This window comes from Phocoena sinus, chromosome 4, assembly GCF_008692025.1.
Source record: "Phocoena sinus isolate mPhoSin1 chromosome 4, mPhoSin1.pri, whole genome shotgun sequence".
NCBI lineage: Eukaryota > Metazoa > Chordata > Mammalia > Artiodactyla > Phocoenidae > Phocoena > Phocoena sinus.
In genome coordinates this window covers 11,135,261-11,154,863 of record NC_045766.1, presented here as the reverse complement: position 1 = coordinate 11,154,863, position 19,603 = coordinate 11,135,261, and the positions used below count along the sequence as shown (strand labels likewise).

The 19,603-nt window shown below is 37.7% G+C and overlaps 1 protein-coding gene across 1 annotated transcript in view; it reads right to left on the bottom strand.

Annotated features, from left to right (window-relative positions):
- Nucleotides 1-17,800: 17,800 nt before the first annotated feature.
- Nucleotides 17,801-19,603, bottom strand: part of LOC116753180 (collagen alpha-4(VI) chain-like) — a 58,039-nt gene continuing 56,236 nt past the window's right edge. The window contains 1 exon segment of the mRNA XM_032630704.1: nucleotides 17,801-17,864. Coding sequence (XP_032486595.1) covers nucleotides 17,801-17,864 — 64 coding nt within the window.

Genomic DNA, 19,603 nt, shown 5'->3' with positions numbered 1-19,603 from the left:
CAATAACTGAAATAAAAATATATTAGAGGGAATTAATGGCAGATTAGGAGTTATAGAAAAATGAATAAGTGACCTGGAAGATAGAAAAATGGAAATCATACAATCAGAACATCAAAAATAATTATTTTAAGTGAGAAATTTTAAGAAACCTCTGAGACAACATTGAGGGTACTAAAATTTGCATTATAGGGGTCCCAGAAGGAGAAAAGAGAGATAAGAGGGTAAAAAATGTATTTGATAAAATTACGATTGAAAACTTTCTGAACCTGAAGAAGGAAACAGATATCCAGGTACAGAAAGCACAGAGAGTCCCAAACAAGACGAATCCAAAGAGAGCCACACCAAGATATATAATAATTAACATAACAAAGGGTAGAGTTAAAGAGATAATTTCAAAGGCAGCAAGAGAAAAAACAGAGTCATATACAAGGGAACACGCATAAAGTTATCAGCTGATTTTCAGCAGAAACTTGGCAAGCCAGAAGTGAGTGGTATATTTAAAATGCTGAAAGGAAAATACCTTCAAACTAGGATACTCTACAGAGCAGAGTTATCATTCAGAATTGAAGAAGAGATAACCAGCTTTCCAGACAAACAAAAACTAAAAGTTCATCAATGCTAAACCAACCTAACAAGAAGTTTTAAGGGGTCTTCTTTAAGTGGAGAAGAAAAACCTACAACAAGATATAAGAAATCATTGGAAGGGGGAAAATCCAACTGGTAAAGGCAAATATATAGTAAAGACTGTGGATTGACAACTTAAATAAGCTAGTACAAAGGTTAAAGACAAAAATTGTAAAATCAACTATAACTACAATAAACAGTGAAGGCATAGAAATGAAGACGTAAAGTATGACATCAGAAACACAAAAAGCTTGGGGGAGGAAGTAAAAAATGTAGAGCTTTTAGAATGTGTTTGAACTTAAATGACTATCAGTTTAAAACAAGATAGGTCAACATATATGAACTTCATGGTAACCACAAATCAAAACCTACAGTTTTATACACAAAACTAGACAGAAAGAAACACAAACATAACACTAAAGAAAATCATCAAACTATAAGGGAAAAGACTAAAAGAAGAAAAGAATTGAGAAGAACTACAAAAACAGCCAGAAAACAAGTAACAAAATGGCAATAAGTACATACTTATCCATACTTATTTTAAATGTAAATAGACTAAATACTCCAATCAAGACATAGAGTAGGGCTTCCCTGCTGGTGCAGTGGTTGAGAGTCTGCCTGCCAATACAGGGGACACAGGTTCGTGCCCCGGTCCGGGAAGATCCCACATGCCGCGGAGCGGCTGGGCCCATGAGCCATGGCCACTGAGCCTGCGCATCCAGAGCCTGTGCTCCTCAACAGGAGAGGCCACAACAGTGAGAGGCCCGCATACCGCAAAAAAAAAAAAGACATAGAGTAGCTGAATGGATTTAAAAAAAAACCCAAGACCATTTAGAGACTCAGTTCAGAGCTAAAGACACGCACAAACTGAAAGTGAAGAGATGGAAAAAGGTATTCCAAATGACCAAGAATGGCATTATATAATGATAAAGGGATCAATACTAGGAGAGGATATAATGTTCGTAAACACTAAATATATAAAGAAGATATTAACAGACATAACATTACAATGTCATCATACAATATTAGTATAGTATACTAATAGTATATAGATACATGTAATATTCATATAATATACTTGGTATAATATAGTATTAGTATAGTAGCAATAATATTATTAAGTAGGGATCTTTAACACTCCACTTACATCAATGGACAGATCATGCAGACAGAAAATCTATAAGGGAACAGTGCTCTTAGGGGACACCTTAGAGCAGCTGGACTTAATAGACATCTACAGGACATTCCATCCAAACCCAGGAATACATATTCTTTTCAAGTGCACATGGAACAATCTCCAGTATAGATCACATACTAGGCCACAAAACAAGTCTTAACAAACTTAAGAGGATAGGAATTATATAAAGCATCTGTTTGACCACAACATTATGAAACTAGAAATCAATTATAGGAAGAAAAATGGCAAAAACACACACAAGTGGAGACTAAACAATATGCTACTAGAGAATCAGTGGCAGGGGAACCTACAAACAGCAGAGGACTAAGATGTGGAAATCACCTTCCTCCCACAAATACATCAAAAATAATTCTACAAGTGGAACAACCCCAACAGAACATGAACTGAACATGGGCAGAAGACCTCAGACTTCCCAAAAGGCAAGAAATTCCCCACACACTTGGCAGTGTGGCTGACAGGGTCTAGGGGCTCCAGGCTGGTGTCAGACCTGAGCCTCTGAGGTGGGAGAGCCAAGTTCAGGACATTGGACCACCAGAGACTTCCCAGCCCCACATAATATCAATCAGCAAGAGCTCTCCGAGAGATCTCCATCTCAATGCTAAGACACAGCTCCACCAAATGACTAGCAAGATCTCATGATGCCAAACAACTAGTAAGACAGAAACAAAAACCCACCCATTAGCAGAGAGGCTGCCTAAAATCATATTAAGTTCACAGACACCCCAAAACACACCAAAAGACGTGGTGCTTTTCAACAGAGAGACAAGATCCAGCCCCACGCACCAGGACACAGGCACCGCTCCCTTCCACCAGGAAACCTACACAACCCACTGAACCAATCTCACCCACTGGGAGCAGACAAAATGGGATTTATGAACTTGGAGGCTGTGAAAAGGAGACCCCAAACACAGTAAGGTAAACAAAATGAGAAGACAGAGAAATATGGGGCAGATGAAGGAACGAAGTAAAAACCCACCAGACGAAAAAAATGAAGAGGAAATAGGCAGCCTACCTGAAAAAGAATTCAGAGTAATGATAGTAAACGTGATCCAAAATCCTGGAAATAGAATGGAGAAAATACAAGAAACGGTTAACAAGATCTAGAAGAACTAAACAGCAAACAATGATGAACAACACAATAAATGAAATTAAAAATTCTCTAGAAGGAATCAATAACAGATAAAAGAATAAGTGACCTGGAAGATAAAATAGTGGAAGTAACTATCACAGAGTGAAAAGAATTGAGGACAGTCCCAGAGACCTCTAGGACAATATTAAATGCACCAACATTCAAATTCTAGGGGTTCCAGAAGAAGAAGAGAAAAAGAAAGGGATTGAGAAAATATTTGAAGAGATTATAGTTGAAAAGGTCCCTAACATGGGAAAGTAAATAGTCAGTCATGTCCAGGAAGCACAGAGAGTCCCATACAAGATAAATCCAAGAAGAAACACACCAAGACACATCAAAAACTAAATACAAAGAGAAAATATTAAAAGCAGAAAGGAAAAAATAACATACAAGAGAATTCCCATGAGGTTAACAGCTGTTCTTTCAACAGAAACTCTGCAAGCCAGAAGGGAGTGGCAAGACATATTAAAAGTGATGAAAGGGAAAAACCTACAACCAAGATTACTTTACTAAGCAAGGCTCTCATTCAGATTCAATGGAGAAATTAAAACAGAAAAGCAAAAGTTAGGAGAACTCAGCACCACCAAACAAATGCTAAAGGAACTTCACCAGGCAGGAAACACAAGAGAAGAAAAGGACCTATAAAAACAAACCCCAAACAATGAAGACAATGGAAATAGGAACATACATATTGATAATTACCTTAAATGTAAATGGATTAAATGCTCCAAACAAAAGACATACACTGGCTGAATGGATACGAAAACAAGACCCGTACATATGCTGTCTACAAGAGACCCACTTCAGACCTAGGGACTCATACAGACTGAAAGTGAGGGAATGGAAAAAGATATTCCATGCAAATGGAAATCAAAAGAAAGCTAGAGTAGCAATTCTCATATCAGACAAAGTACACTTTAAAATAAAGACTATTACAAGAGACAAAGAAGGACACTACATGATGATCAAGGGATCAATCCAAGAAGAAGATATAACAATTATAAATATTTATGCACCCAACATAGGAGACCCTCGATACATAAGGCAGATGCTAACAGCCATAAAAAGGGAAATCAACAGTAACACAATAATTGTAGAGGACTTTTATCACCCCACATTCACCAATGGACAGATCATCCAAAATGAAAATAAACAAGTAAACACAAACTTTAAATTACATATTTTAAAAGATTGATTATATTTATAGGACATTATATCCAAAAACAACAGAATACACTTTCTTCTCAAATGCTCATGGCACATTCTCCAGAATAGATCATATCCTGGATCACAAATCAAGCCCTGGTAAATTTAAGAAAATTGAAATAGTATCAAGTATCTTTTCTGACCACAACGCTATTAGACTAGATATCAATTACAGGAAAAAAAAACTGAAAAAAATACAAATACATAGGGGCTAAACAATACACTACTAAATAACCAAGAGATCACTGAAGAAATCAAAGAATACCTAGAAAAAAATGACAATGAACACACGATAACCCAAACCTAAGGGATGCAGCAAAAGCAGTTCTAAGAAGGAAGTTTATAGCAATACAATCTTACTTCAAGAAACATCTCAAATAAACAACCTAACCTTACACCTAAAGCAATTAGAGAAAGAAGAACCAAACAACCCCGAAGTTAGCAGAAGGGAAGAAAACATAAAGATCAGAATAGAAATAAATGAAAAAGAAATGAAGGAAACAATAGCAAAGATCAATAAAACTAAAAGCTGGATCTTTGAGAAGATAAACAAAATTGATAAACCATTAGCCAGACTAATCAAGAAAAAAAGGGAGAAGACACAAGTCAACATAATTAAAATAAAATAGAAGTAACAACTGACACTGCCAGAATACAAAGGATCATGAGAGATTACTACAAGCAACCCTATGCCAAAAAAATGGACAACCTGGAATAAATGGACAAATTCTTAGAAAGGTATGACCTTCCAAGACTTAACCAGGAAGTAATACAAAATATGAACAGTTCAATCACAAGTAATGAAATTGAAACTGTGATTAAAAATCTTCCAACAAACAAAAGCCCAGGACCAGATGGTTTCAAAGAGGAATTCTATCTAATATTGACAGAACAGCTAACACCTGTCCTTCTCAAATTCTTCCAAGAAACAGCAGAGGGAGGAACACTCCCAAACTCATTCCAAAGGCCAACATCACTGTAATACCAAACCCAGACAAAGATGTCACAAAAAAGCAAACTACAGCTCAATATCACTCATGAATATAGATGCAAAAATCCTCAACAAAATACTAGCAAACAGAATCCAACAACACATTAAAAGGATCATACACCATGATCAAGTGGGGTTTGACCCAGGAATGCAAGGATTCTTCAATATATGTAAATCAATCAATGTGATACACCATATTAAAAAATTGAAGGATAAAAACCATATGATCATCTCAATAGATGCAGAAAAAGCTTTTGACAAAATTCAACACCCATTTATGATAAAAGTTCTCGATAAAGTGTGCATAGAGGGAACCTACCTCAACATAATAAAAGCTATATATGATAAACCCAGAGCCAACATTGTTCTCAATGGTGAAAAACTGGAACCATTTCTAATAAGATCAGGAACAACACAAGGTTGCACACTCTCATCACTATTATTCAAAATAATTTTGGAAGTTTTAGCCACAAAAATCAGAGAAGAAAAAGAAATAAAAGGAATCCAAATCGGAAAAGAAGAAGTAAAATTGTCACTGTTTGCAGATGACATGATAGTATACATAAAGAATCCTAAAGATGCTACCAGAAAACTACTAGAGCTAATCAATGAATTTGGTAAAGTAGCAGGATACAAAATTAATGCACAGAAATCTCTTGCATCCCTATACAGTAAAGATGAAAAATCTGAAAGAGAAATTAAGGAAACACTCCCACTGAAACAAAAAGGTTAAAATACCTAGGAATAAACCTACCTAAGGAGACAAAACACCTGTAGGCAGAAAACTATAGGACACTGACGAAAGACAATAAAGACAATACAAACTGAGGAAGAGATATACCATGATCTTGGGTTGGACAATCAACATTGTGAAAATGACTCTACTACCCAAAGCAATCTACAGATTCAATGCAATCCCTATCAAACTACCAATGGCATTTTTCACAGAAGTAGAACAAAAAGTTTCACAATTTTTATGGAAACACAATAGACCCCAAATGGCCAAAGAAACCTTGAGAAAGAAAAACGGAGCTGGAGGAAACAGGCTCCCAGACTTCAGACTATACTACAGTAATCAAGACAGTATGATACTGGCACAAAAACAGAAATATAGATCAATGGAACAGGATAGAAACCCCAGAGACAAACCCACGCACATATGGTCACCTTTGATAAAGTAGGCAAGAATATACAATGGAGAAAAGGCAGCCTCTTCAATAGGTGGTGTTGGGAAAACTGGACAGCTACATGGAAAAGCATGAAAGTAGAACACTTCCTAACACCATACACAAAATAAATTCAAAATGGATTAAAGACCTAAATATAAGGCCAGAAACCATCAAACTCTTAGAGGAAAACATAGGCAGAACACTCTATGACATAAATCACAACAAGATCCTTTTTCACTCACCTCCTAGAGAAATGAAAATTAAAACAAAAATAAACAAATGGGATCTAATGAAACAAAAGCTTTTGCACAGCAAAGGAAACCATAAACAAGATGAAAAGACAGCCCTCAAAATTGGGAGAAAATATTTGCAATTTAAGCAACTGACAAAGGATTAATCTCCAAAATGTACATGCAGCTCATGCAGCTCAATATCAAAAAAAACGAACAACCCAATCCAAAAATGGGCCGAAGATCTAAATAGACATTTCTCCAAAGAAGATATACAGATTTCCAAGAAACACATGAAAGGATGCTCAACATCACTAATCATTAGAGAAATGCAAGTCAAAACTACAATGAGGTATCACCTCACACCGGTCAGAATGGCCATAATCAAAAAATTTACAAACAATAAATGCTGGAGAGGGTTTGGAGAAGGTGGGAGTGTAAATTGATACATCCACTATGGAGAACAGTATGGAGGTTCCTTCAAAACTACAGATAGGACTACCATATGACCCAGCAATCCCACTACTGGCCAATACCCTGAGAAAACCAAAATTCAAAGAGTCATGTACCAAAATGTTCATTGCAGCTCTATTTACAATAGCCCGGAGATGGAAACAACCTAAGCGCCCATCATCAGATGAATGGATAAAGATGTGGCACATATATACAATGGAATATTACTCAGCCTTAAAAAGAAATGAAATTGAGCTATTTGTAATGAGATGGATAGACCTAGAGTCTGTCATTCAGAGTGAAGTAAGTCAGAAAGAAAAAGACAAATACCGTATGCTAGCACATATATATGGAATTTAAGGGGAAAAAAATGTCATGAAGAACCTAGGGGTAAGACAGGAATAAAGACGCAGACCTACTGGAGAACGGACTTGAGGATATGGGGAGGGGGAAGGGTGAGCTTTGACAGGGTGAGAGAGAGTCATGGACATATACACACTAACAAACGTAGTAAGGTAGATAGCTAGGGGGAAGCAGCCGCAAGGCACAGGATATTAGCTCGGTGCTTTGTGACAGCCTGGAGAGGTGGGATAGGGAGAGTGGGAGGGAGGGAGACGCAAGAGGGAAGACATATGGGAACATATGTATATGTATAACTGATTCACTTTGTTATAAAGCAGAAACTAACACACCATTGTAAAGCAACTATACCCCAATGAAGATGTTAAAAAAAAAAAAAGAATATCTAAAACTCAAATATCAAGGAAGACTTCTGTAAGAATATTAAACAAAAGAACAAAGTATTGAATATGATTGTCTTTGGAGAGCTTGAATTGAGGAAGTAAGGGGAAAGAAAATTCTATCCTCTGTAGTTACCTTAGTAGAACACATTGATTTCTTAATCTATGTACCAATAAAATATTATTAAAAATTTAAGTTAAATTTTAAGCAAAGAATAAATAAATACTGTGTGGCAGATTTCCAATTCCATTAATATTATGTGCTATATACAGATGTGGGGGGAACCTCTCACTTAAAAACAACTAGAAATATTGGTGAAATACACTAACATTTTAACTCTATACCTGAGTTTAAAGAAAGTGAGGAAATTCCTCCCCCCAATAAAACCAAAAAGAAACTGAAAGCATCATGGCATAATTTGCCAATTACAGAAACTAAGGGACTTAAAATTTAATGACCCCTCAGGGACAGGACAAAGCATTGCATCTATATAAGGCGTTGGAATGAGACCCCTACATAAAACCAAGACTCTCAAAGAGATACTCTCTTGTTGAAAGAGGGTACCAGAAAAGAGGGAGATGACAAGGAACTTATCCTCCTTGCCCTGGGCCCTGAGTGGAAGAACTGTGTCACCTGATAATTTATAGGTAAAAGCCCACTCTCACACAGCACAGGGGTTCAAATGTACTATGCATGAACTTGGATCCCCAAGTTAAGAGATTATCATAAAAAGTGTTGGATTAAAAACAACCCTGGGATTCCTGGCAAAAGCCAACACAAATCCTCTTTGGAGAGATGTATCCTTAACCCAGGGCTCACAGGATTCTGATGGATAAATTTCTGCATTAACATAGCCCAAAACAAAAGTAGAAAATAAAGTATAAAGTGACAAGACAGGAAACAAATATCAATCTACTGTGAACAAGACCCTTCAGAAGCAACATATACTAAAATTAGAGTCTCAAAACTTCAGTTAATGGAATTATAAGCAAAATACTAAGTATACTTGAAATTATTAATTAGTTAAAAGAATGAGAGAAAAAGAATATATATATATGTAAAACAATCACTTTGCTATACATGAGAAACTAACACATTGTAAATTAATTATACTTCAATAAAAAAATTTTAAATTTTTAAAAATTAGAAAAAAGAAAGACTGACAACATGAGATAGAAACAAGATAGCATCACAAATGATAAAGCAAATTTGAAAAATACATGTATAGTACATCTATATCTAAATGTCAGTGAAATTTAAAACTCTGTGAAGGAGTTTTTTTCAATAATACTAATTGAGATCATCACTCCCATCTGGATTGAAAGAATTGTTTCCTGGAATTTAACAGTTATTTAAACTGTCTCAAGAAGAGATAGGAAAAAATGAATTAAGTCCATGAAGGATGTTGACAAAGTTTCCAGAGAAATTCTCTCTTTACACTCTCCCAAACAAACAAACAAGAAAAAAACACAAAACAACAAAAGGTTCATATATCTTAGTCAATTTTTCAAATAGAAGTAAAGTACAAAGAGTTGATACTATTTAAATTGCTTCAGCCCCAGAGAAAGAAAATAAGCTTCCAAATTTCTTTTTAAAATTTTTTATTTTTTGTATTTTTTAATACAGTAGGCCCTTGCTGATTATCTATTTTAAATATAGCAGTGTGTACATGTCAATCCCAAACTCCAAGTCTATCCCTCCTTCTCACCCTTCCCCATCGTAACCATAAGTTTGTTCTCTAAATCTGTGAGTCTGTTTGTTTTGTAACTGAGTTCATTTGTGTCATACTTTAGATTCCACATACAAGTGATATCACATGATATTTGTTTTTCTGTGTTGACTTCACTTAGTATGATAATCTCTAGGTACATCCATGTTGCTGCAAGTGGCATTATTTCATTCTTTTTTGTGACTGAGTAATATTCCATTACATGTATGTATAACACATCCTCTTTACCCATTCATCTGTTGATGAACATTTAGGTTGTTTCCACATCTTGTAAATAAATGGCTATTGTAAGTAGTGCTGCTATGAACAAAGGGGTGTATTTATCTTTTTGAATTTTTGAAGCTTAGATAAATGGAACCATACAGCATGCATGTTTTTGTGTCTTTCCCTTTCTCTCAAAAATATTGTTTTAAGACTCAGCCATGTTACTGAATCTTAATTCAGCTTAATTCATTCATTTGCTTTGTTGTACACCTTGTTTTAATGTACCACAGCATATTCACCCATTCTACTATTAACAGACATGTGGATTGTTCATGACTTTGGGGTTTTAAATTATGCTGCTCTGAACATTGATCCTGAATGTGTATGTATCCCAATGATCACACACTTGAACTTCCAGGGAATATACTTAAGAATAAGATTAATGGTTCAGCATATTTTTGTTTCAATGTTACTAGAAAATGCCAAAATTCTTTCTTGTTTTCACTGTCAGCAGCCACATCTGAGAGTCCCCATTGCCATTTCTCTGTATCATGGAGAACAGGCTTGGTAATGCTGCAGTAACACCCAAATCTCAGTGGCATAAAATAACAAAGGTATTTTTCTCAAGCATGTTTCATGTCCATCACAGGAAGCTGTTGCATGATCATGGCAGAAATCTGGCTGATGGTGCAGGCTCTAACTGTAACATCGCTATGTCATATAACTTTTTACTTTTCTAGATATATATTGATGTCATCTACAAATAGAGATTATATTATTTCTTCCTTTCCAATTATTCTGCTTCTAGATGCTTTCTCTAATCTAACTGCATTGGGCTTTTATATATCTTGAGGCAATATTATTAGATGCATACAAATATAGAACTTTTTCATCATTAAGAAGCAACCCAAGGTCAGCCACCTGCCCCACACTGGCAGCTGCTGGTGGACAAATGAGCAAACTTGGCAACAAATTTTGTCAAATAATAATCACCTCGAACTTAAGGGCTCTGTTAAAACAACAGCCATTTATATAACTCATTGATGTGTGTTGGGCTCATTTGGGTGGGTTCTTTTGTCCTCAGCTGACATTGTTTCTTTTAGCTGCTAAAGATAAGAGATGGGATTTTTTTTTTTAAAAAGGTTTAGTTTGCATGCAAAATTTAGAGAGAATTTAGAGGGGCAAAAGGTGTTTCTTTCATCTCAATTTCCTCAGCCAGAAAAGACTGAGGCTCAGAAAAATGGAATCACTTGTGTAAGGTCACCAGGGAGGCTGGGGAGAGAGCCTGGTGCTGAATTCAAGTGCTTCAGGCTTGGAATTCCCATAACACCATAATGCCAGAACGGAACCCCAAGATGTATTAAAAATATACCTTTGGGATTGTTCAAAATTAAAGGAATAATTCATCATGAGATCACAAGATGGCAAAAACCAAACAAAGGAGAAACATTGGGAAAGTGCTCAGTCAGCATGACCTCCACTCCAGAGTGCTTGGTAAAAATCCTTGGACTCCACTATACACTTTGATAGATAGCTGGGAACTGAGCTCTGAGCCTACAATCCTAAACCCACCAATTTTCTAGGATCAGCAAAATCCCTTATATGATTAAAAGTACAAGCATTAAGGAGAAATTGACAGTAACACAATAATGATGGGGGAATTTAACACCTCACTACACCAATGGACAGATCATCTAGACAGAAAATTAATAAGGAAACACAAGCTTTAAATGACACAATAGACCAGAGAGATTTAATTGATATTTATAGGACATTCCATCCAAAAACAGCAGATTACACTTTCTTCTCAAGTGCACATGGAACATTCTCCAGGATAGATCACATGTTGTGTCACAAATCAAGCCTCGGTAAATTTAAGAAAACTGAAATTGTATTAAGCATCTTTTCGAACCACAGTGCTATGAGACTAGATATGAATTACAGGGAGAAAACTGTAAAAAACACAAACATATGGAGGCTAAACGATACACTACTAAATAACCAGAGATCACTGAAGAAATAAAAAAATACCTAGAAACAAATGACAATGAAAACACGATGATCCAAAACCTATGGTATGCAGCAAAAGCAGTTCTAAGAGGGAAGTTTATAGCAATAAAATTCTAGCTCAAGAAACAAGAAAATTTTCAAATAAACAATCTAACCCTATACCTAAAGCAACTAGAGAAAAAGAACAAAGAAAACACAAAGTCAGTAGAAGGAGAGAAATCATGAAGATCAGAGCAGAAATAAATGAAATACAAACAAAGAAAACAGTAGCAAAGATCAATAAAACTAAAAGCTGGTTCTTTGAGAAGATCAACAGCCTTTAGCCAGTCTCATCAAGAAAGAGAGGGAGAGGAATCAAATCAATAAAATTAGAAATGAAAAAGAAGTAGTTACAACGGACACTGCAGAAATACAAAGCATCATAAGAGACTACTACAACCAACTCTATGACAAAAAAATGGACAACCTGGAAGAAATGGACAAATTCTTAGAAAGGTACAAGCTTCCAAGACTGAAACAGGAAGAAATAGAAAATATGAACAGACCAATCACAAGTAATGAAATTGAAACTGTGATTTAAAATCTTCCAACAAAAGCCCTGGTCCAGATGGCTTCACAGGTAAATTCTACCAAACATTTAGAAGAGCTAACACCCATCCTTCTCAAACTCCTCCAAAAATTTGCAGAAGAAGGAAGACTCCCAAACTCATTCTACACAGCCAAAATCACCCTGATACCAAAACCAGATGAACTTGTCACAAAGAAAGAAAACTACAGGACAATATCATTGATGAATATAAATGCAAAAATCCTCAACAAAATACTAGCAAACAGAATCCAACAACACATTAAAAGGATCATACAACATGATCAAGTGGGGTTTATCCCAGGAATGCAAGGATTCTTCAATGTATGCAAATCAGTCAACGTGATACACCATATTAACAAATTGAAGAATAAAAACCATATGATCATCTCAATAGATGCAGAAAATGCTTTTGACAAAATTCAACACTCATTTATGATAAAAAAAAAACTCTCCAGAAAGTGGGCATAGAGGGAAAGTACCTCAACATAATAAAGGTCATCTATGACAAACCCACAGCAAACATCATTCTCAATAGTGAAAAACTGACAGCATTTTCTCTTAGATCAGGAACAAGACAAGGATGTCCACTCTCGCCACTATTATTCAACATAGATTTGGAAGTCCTAGCCATGGCAATCAGAGAAGAAAAGGAAATAAAAGGAATACAAATCAGAAAAGAAGAAGTAAAACTGTCACTGCTTGCAGATGACATGGTACTATACATAGAGAATCCTAAAAATGCCACCAGAAAACTATTAGAGCTAATCAATGAATTTGGTAAACTTGCAGGATACAAAATTGATGCACAGAAATTTCTTGCATTCCTATACACTAACAACTAAAGATCAGAAAGGGAAATTAAGGAAACAAACTCATTCACCATTGCAACAAAAGGAATAAAGTACCTAGGAATAAACCTACCTAAGGAGGTAAAAGACCTGTACTCAGAAAACTATAAGACACTGATGAAAGAAATCAAAGATGACACAAACAGATGGAGAGATATACCATGTTCTTTGATTGGAAGAATCAATATTGTGAAAATGACTATACTACCCAAAGCAATCTACAGATTCAATGCAATCCCTATCAAATTACCAATGGCAATTTTTACAGAACTAGAATAAAAAAATCTTAAAATTTGTATGGAGACACAAAAGACCCCAAATAGCCAAAGCAATCTTAAGAAAAAACAGAGCTGGAGGAATCAGCCTCCCTGACTTCAGACTATACAACAAAACTACAGTAATCAAGACTATATAAGTGGCACAGCTTCCATCATGAGGGCTTTGTGGCACAATAAATGCTACCAAATTAAAAAAAAAAAAGACAGTATGTTGCTGGCACAAAAACCAAAATATACATCAATGGAACAGGATAGAAAGTCGAGAGATAAACCCACACACATATGGCCACCTTATCTTTGATAAAGGAGGCAAGAATATACAATGGAGAAAAGACAGTCTCTTCAATAAGTGGTGCTGGGAAAACTGGACAGCTACATGTAAAAGAATGAGATTAGAACTTTTCCTAACACCATACACAAAAATAAACTCAAAGTGGATTAAAGACCTAAATTTGAGGCCAGACACTATAAAACTCTTGAGGAAAACGTAGGCAGAGCACTCTATGACATAAATCACAGCAAGATCCTTTTTGACCCACCTCCTAGAGAAATGGAAATGAAAACAAAAATAAACAAATGGGACCTAATGAAATTTAAAAGCTTTTGCACAGGAAAGGAAACCATAAATAAGATGAAAAGACAACCCTCAAAATGGGAGAAAATATTTGCAAACGAATCAATGGACAAAGGATTTACCTCCAAAATATATAAACAGCTCATGCCACTCAATATCAAAAAAAAACAAATCAACCCAATCCCAAAATGGACAGACCTAAATAGACATTTCTCCAAAGAAGACATAGAAATGGCCAACAGGCACATGAAAAGTTGCTCAACATCACTAACTATTAGAGAAATGCAAATCAAAACTACAATGAGACATCACTTCACACCAGTTAGAATGGGCATCATCAGAAAATCTGCAAACAATAAATGCTGGAGAGGATGTGGAGAAAAGGGAACCCTCTTGCACTGTTGGTGGGAATGTCAATTGATACAGCCACTATGGAGAACAGTATGGAGGTTCCTTAAAAAACTAAAATAGAATTACCGTATGACCCAGCAATCCCACTACTAGGCATATACCTAGAGAAAGCCATAATTCCAAAAGACACATGCACCTCAATGTTCATTGCAGCACTGTTTACAATAGCCAAGACATGGAAGCAACCTGAATGTCCATCAACAGACGTATGGATAAAGAAGATGTGGTGCATATATACAATGGAATATTACTCTGCCATATAAAGGAATGAAATTGGGTCATTGTTAGAAATGTGGATGGACCTAGAGACTGTCATACAGAGTGAAGTAAGTCAGAAAGAGAAAAACTAATTTCGCATATTAACATATATATGTGGAATCTAGAAAAATGATATGGATGAACCAGTTTGCAAGGCAGAAATAGAGACACAGATGTAGAGAACAAATGTATGGACACCAAGGGGGGAAAGTGGGGCGTGGGTGGTGGGGGGTTGGGATGAACTGGAAGGTTGGGATTGACATGTATACACTGATATGTATAAAATAGATAACTAATAAAACCTGCTGTAAAGCACAGGGAACTCCACTTCACTGTACAGTAGAAACTAACACAACATTGTAAAACAACTATACCCCAATTTAAAAAAAAGTACAAAGCAGTCAATTCACACAATGATTAAACCCTTAAACAGCAGAGTGAGCCAAGCAGATGCCAAATCACTTCCAACACATTTTAATTCTAGTTTTAGGCCACCAAGTGATTCATTGCATGAGATTTGATGTCACCTGACCTTTCTGTCTTAATACCTTCATCAGAAAAATGAATAACCCCGAAGCAATGCGTGATGATAATTAATGAACTGACAGATCTGAGAGAAATTTAAAACACGTGAAACTTCTTCCACTTGGCTGATGGGTTACTGTTGCCCTGGTGTCTGAAATAAACATCTAAAAAGCAGAGAGTTTTTCTAGAGCAAGAGATACAGAAGGGAAGAAAATGTCAAGTATTGTTGGGGGAGCATTTCTAACACTCTTTGAAGACAGGCAGAGAGTTAAAAAATCAGAACTGTTGGGCTCTACCTCACAGGCCTACAAGTCCTGTACTTGCCCAGCCTTGAGACTTAAGAAAGAGCCCAGAGTCAACAACAGAGACATCAATGGTTTCATGGATGGGGGAGCTTACATGTCTGATGTTCCAAGGTCCTGGAGCAACATCCCCACCTTGTGCGCTGAAGGCAAGCAGGACATGGCTGCAGTCTTCACTCCCTGGAGGAGGGGGTGGTTGCCAGTTATAGGGGGAGGTGACGTCAGGTTGGCTCATCAGTTACCAGGGAAACTAGCAGAGGGGCATGCCTCTCACTACCCCTTTGATAAGCTATCATAGTGGAGATATTCTGGTCTAAAGATTAGATCCATCACTAGCTGGGGCAGGGGCAAGTATGTAAGAAGGTCAGTCATGTGAGTAGGTGTAGGTGAAGCAGGCACTTGTCGAGCAGGGGATGTACAGAGAGCAAGAGAACAGCCATCTTGAGTGGCCTGATCATACAAAAACCAAAAGGAAATGTGTCAGCCCTGTACATGGCAGGCAATTCCAGGGTGAAAAGCCTTATGGTCTAAGGAGATGAATGGGCAGATATTATAAAAATGATGGGAAAGGGGCAAAAAGTGTGTACAGGAAGCCTATAGGATACAATGACTAATTATTTCTTGGAGGGATAATCAGAGAAGTTTTCACAGAGGCAATGAGTGCTGAGCTAGACTTTGACACAGATAATGGACCTGGTACATAGTAGATGCCTATTAAATATTTTTCAAATAAATGAATTAGAGCCATTACCCACAGGAATACCACCAAGGACAAGAGCATGGATGGATGGAATATGGAATTTCCAGGAAACTACAAGTGATTTATTTAGTATTATTGCTCAAGTGAAAATCTGGAGGGAAAGAACAACTTCTATCATTGGTGAGGTTGGAGATGGATGCAAAGCCCAGATCTCTGAGGGCTTTCATGACATACTCAAGTTTTTTGAGTGTGTCCTGTTGGATTTGGTCAGCTGTGGAAATCTGGAAACTGAATGCAAAAGGACATTTCAGGTGGAGGCACTATGATGGGCATGGAGATACACCACCCAGATCCCTCTTCAATGAAGGGCTCATTGTACCAGCTGCTGGTGACAGAGGAAGGGGGCAGGGCACAACCTTTAAAAGAATGATAGCCGTTGAGGATACGACATAAACTGGTTAGAACCAACTAGGTCCAAGATGGCAGATGAGTGACTTCTGCTAGACTTTGAGCCTCAGTATACGCTCATGGTAACACATCAGCACACTACATGACACACCCAAAGGCACCATGACAGTTCCAAGGCTGACCATAAAAGGTCAAAAAGTGGGTGGTGGTCCAATTCCTGGAAATCCCCACCCTTTCCCCAAAATAGCTGGAATACTCCTCCCACTCATTAGCCTATGATATTACCCACCCCTATAAAAACTGAAAACCCCATACCCTGACGCCTCTCACCTCCTGAGATGGCCCATACTCTGTCTGTGTGTTGTGTATCTCCCTGAATAAATCTTTCACTTTACTATGGCTCACTCTTGGATTCTTTCCTGCAGAAAGCCAAGAACCCACACTTCACAGCTGTCCCAGGGACTCAGCTGAGGCCCAGGACATGACTATCTTCTGGCGCCCCACTCTCTTTCCTGCAACACTGGGAGTGCTGTTGGCAGACAGCCTTCAGCTGAGACCCTGCAGTATCTGCCACAGCTGCAGAGCTGCCTCACCCATAAGCATGCCCTTCCTGCGGCAGCCCATATCCAATGGTCATGGGGGCAGGGGATACAGGCCCAACCATTCCACCTTGGGGCAACTGCTCTCTGTGGAGTTGGCCAGGCTGTCATGAGGATTGTCCTGCATCACAGCCCAATTTCCCTGTTTCTCCCCCAGCCTTAGGGCCAGACCAGAATCCCCAGGGGTTGGGGGTGAGGGAGCATCTGAGGCAAGAAAGGAAATTCCATCCTTCTGTCTCAGCCCTCCCTCCTTCCCTGTGGCTCTGACCTTTCAGGATTATCTGATGGAAGCTAATGTTTGGGAATGAATGGAGTAAAGCAAAAGGAGCCCTAGTGTTGGGGTCAAAAGGAGTTCAAGACCGGTTCCTATTATAGGTCTGGGTCAAGCCACTTCACCCCTCTGAGAATGGGAAGAACAAGAGGAAAAATTGGGAAGAATAAGACAAACATCCGAGATTTAGTGGTGGAAGTGAGTAAATTCATGAGATAATATGGGAAAGTGCTTCATAAACTGTATATTCATCATTTCAATGAAAACTATCTAAAACATCTGATAATTGTTTCTTTCCCTTGGTCAGATTGTGTCTGTGCCTCAGGGTTTTTCAGGTAAACTTTCTGCAGGGGTCAGAGGAGCTCCATGGAAGGGTACACCATCGCCTTGTCAACGATGGGAGAACTGCAGTGGCCCCTGTAAGCACGCCAAGGATGGGAACAACCAACATCCTTGAACGTGTCCTCTTACTATTGAAGTTTTGCCTTTGCATCCCCAACCCCAGGACATAAGAACGGCAGGGTACAAGTGAGAAGTGGAAAATAGATCCCAGCTCAAATTACATCCCATCCTCAGGATGGATAAGCTTGGTCCCTTTATGCCCAGGCAGCTGAGGCCATGCTTAAAACAGAAATGCATACACACCTCGGCAGAAGAGCAGCTCTGCTGGGCTAAACGGAACACCTGCTGTTTCTTTCCCATCACATAGATGTTTTAGCCAAAATTGGTTACCATGTAGTATGTTAAGGAAGAAAAAAAAACAGTATCCTAGGCATTAGAAAAAACCTGGGTTATACCAAAATGGTTACCTTTGGGAGAAAAGATGATAGGTGATAGTTATTTCTTCCATGTGCATTTCTGTGTTTTATGAATTTATTACCAGAAACACACAGTTACCCTTTTGTGATCAGATAAAATAATTGTCATAACAATAGATTAAAATTCTCATGTTTCTATGATCAAGCTTGTTCCCACTCCATTTGCAGTGTCAATGGGCTGAAAGGAGGAACAAAGAAATTCTAAAAATCACAGCTTTCATTACTAAACCAGGAACTTGCCAGAAAGCAATCTCCACTCTGGATACCTAGGGGCAACCACAAGCTGCTGGTGATCTGTCATGGACCAGATGTTTGTGTCCTCCCAAAATTTGTATGTTGAAGCCCTAACCTCCAATGTGACTGTATTTGTACTTGGCAATATGGCTTTTAGGAGGTAATTAAGGTTAAATGAGGCCATAATGGTAGGACCCTAATCCTATAGGATTAGTCTCCTTATAAGAAGAGTCAACAGACAATGACTTCTATCTGTGTCTCTGTTTCTCTCTCCACACAGGAAAGGCTATTTGAGGACATAGTGAGAAGGCAGTTATCTGCAACCGAGGAAGAGAGCTCTCACCAGGAACAAAATGGCCAACAGCTTGATCTAGAACTTGTAGTCTCCAGAACTGTGAGTAATAAATTTCTGTCCTTTAAGCCACCCAGTCTATGTATTTTGTCATGGCAGCCTGAGCTAATACATGAATGCTCCAGAGGCCCCGCACAAGGCACCCTCAATACCTGGTAGCTCTAGAATTCAATGTAGTTCAGTTCTGCCCTGAAGCTGAATCCAAGTTCAGAGGCCTGGAGAACTGAACTGTGAGCCAGAAGCTCTTGCAAAATTACAATCATCCTCACTATCTATTGGGTTGGCCAAGAAGTTCATTCAGGCTTTTCCAGACGATGTTATGGAAAAACCCAAATGAATTTTTTGGCCAAGGTGATATTGCAAAATATTTTATCCAGGGTGAACCTAGACCCTTAGTTCCATATATGTATTGACAAGATCAGCCTGAATTGTTGAAGCACCAAGTTTTGGAGGATAAGAGTCATTATAGTTGATGTCAAAGGATCCATCCCATAGCAAACTCACTGCTGTTTCCTCTCCATTAACTGTTACTTCACAAAGTATATCACAGATCACAGTGAGTGGTATCATATATGGTCTCACACCAAGTGATTTAATCTAGAATGCCTTTATTTTTACACTAGGTAGTAAGGATGAACTTCACATTAGATGTCCCCTTTTTTAGACCCCTACTTGACTAATGTTTCCATGTTCTCTTTCTTTTTTTCTTTTTTTTTTCACGGTACACGGGCCTCTTACTGTTGTGGCCTCTC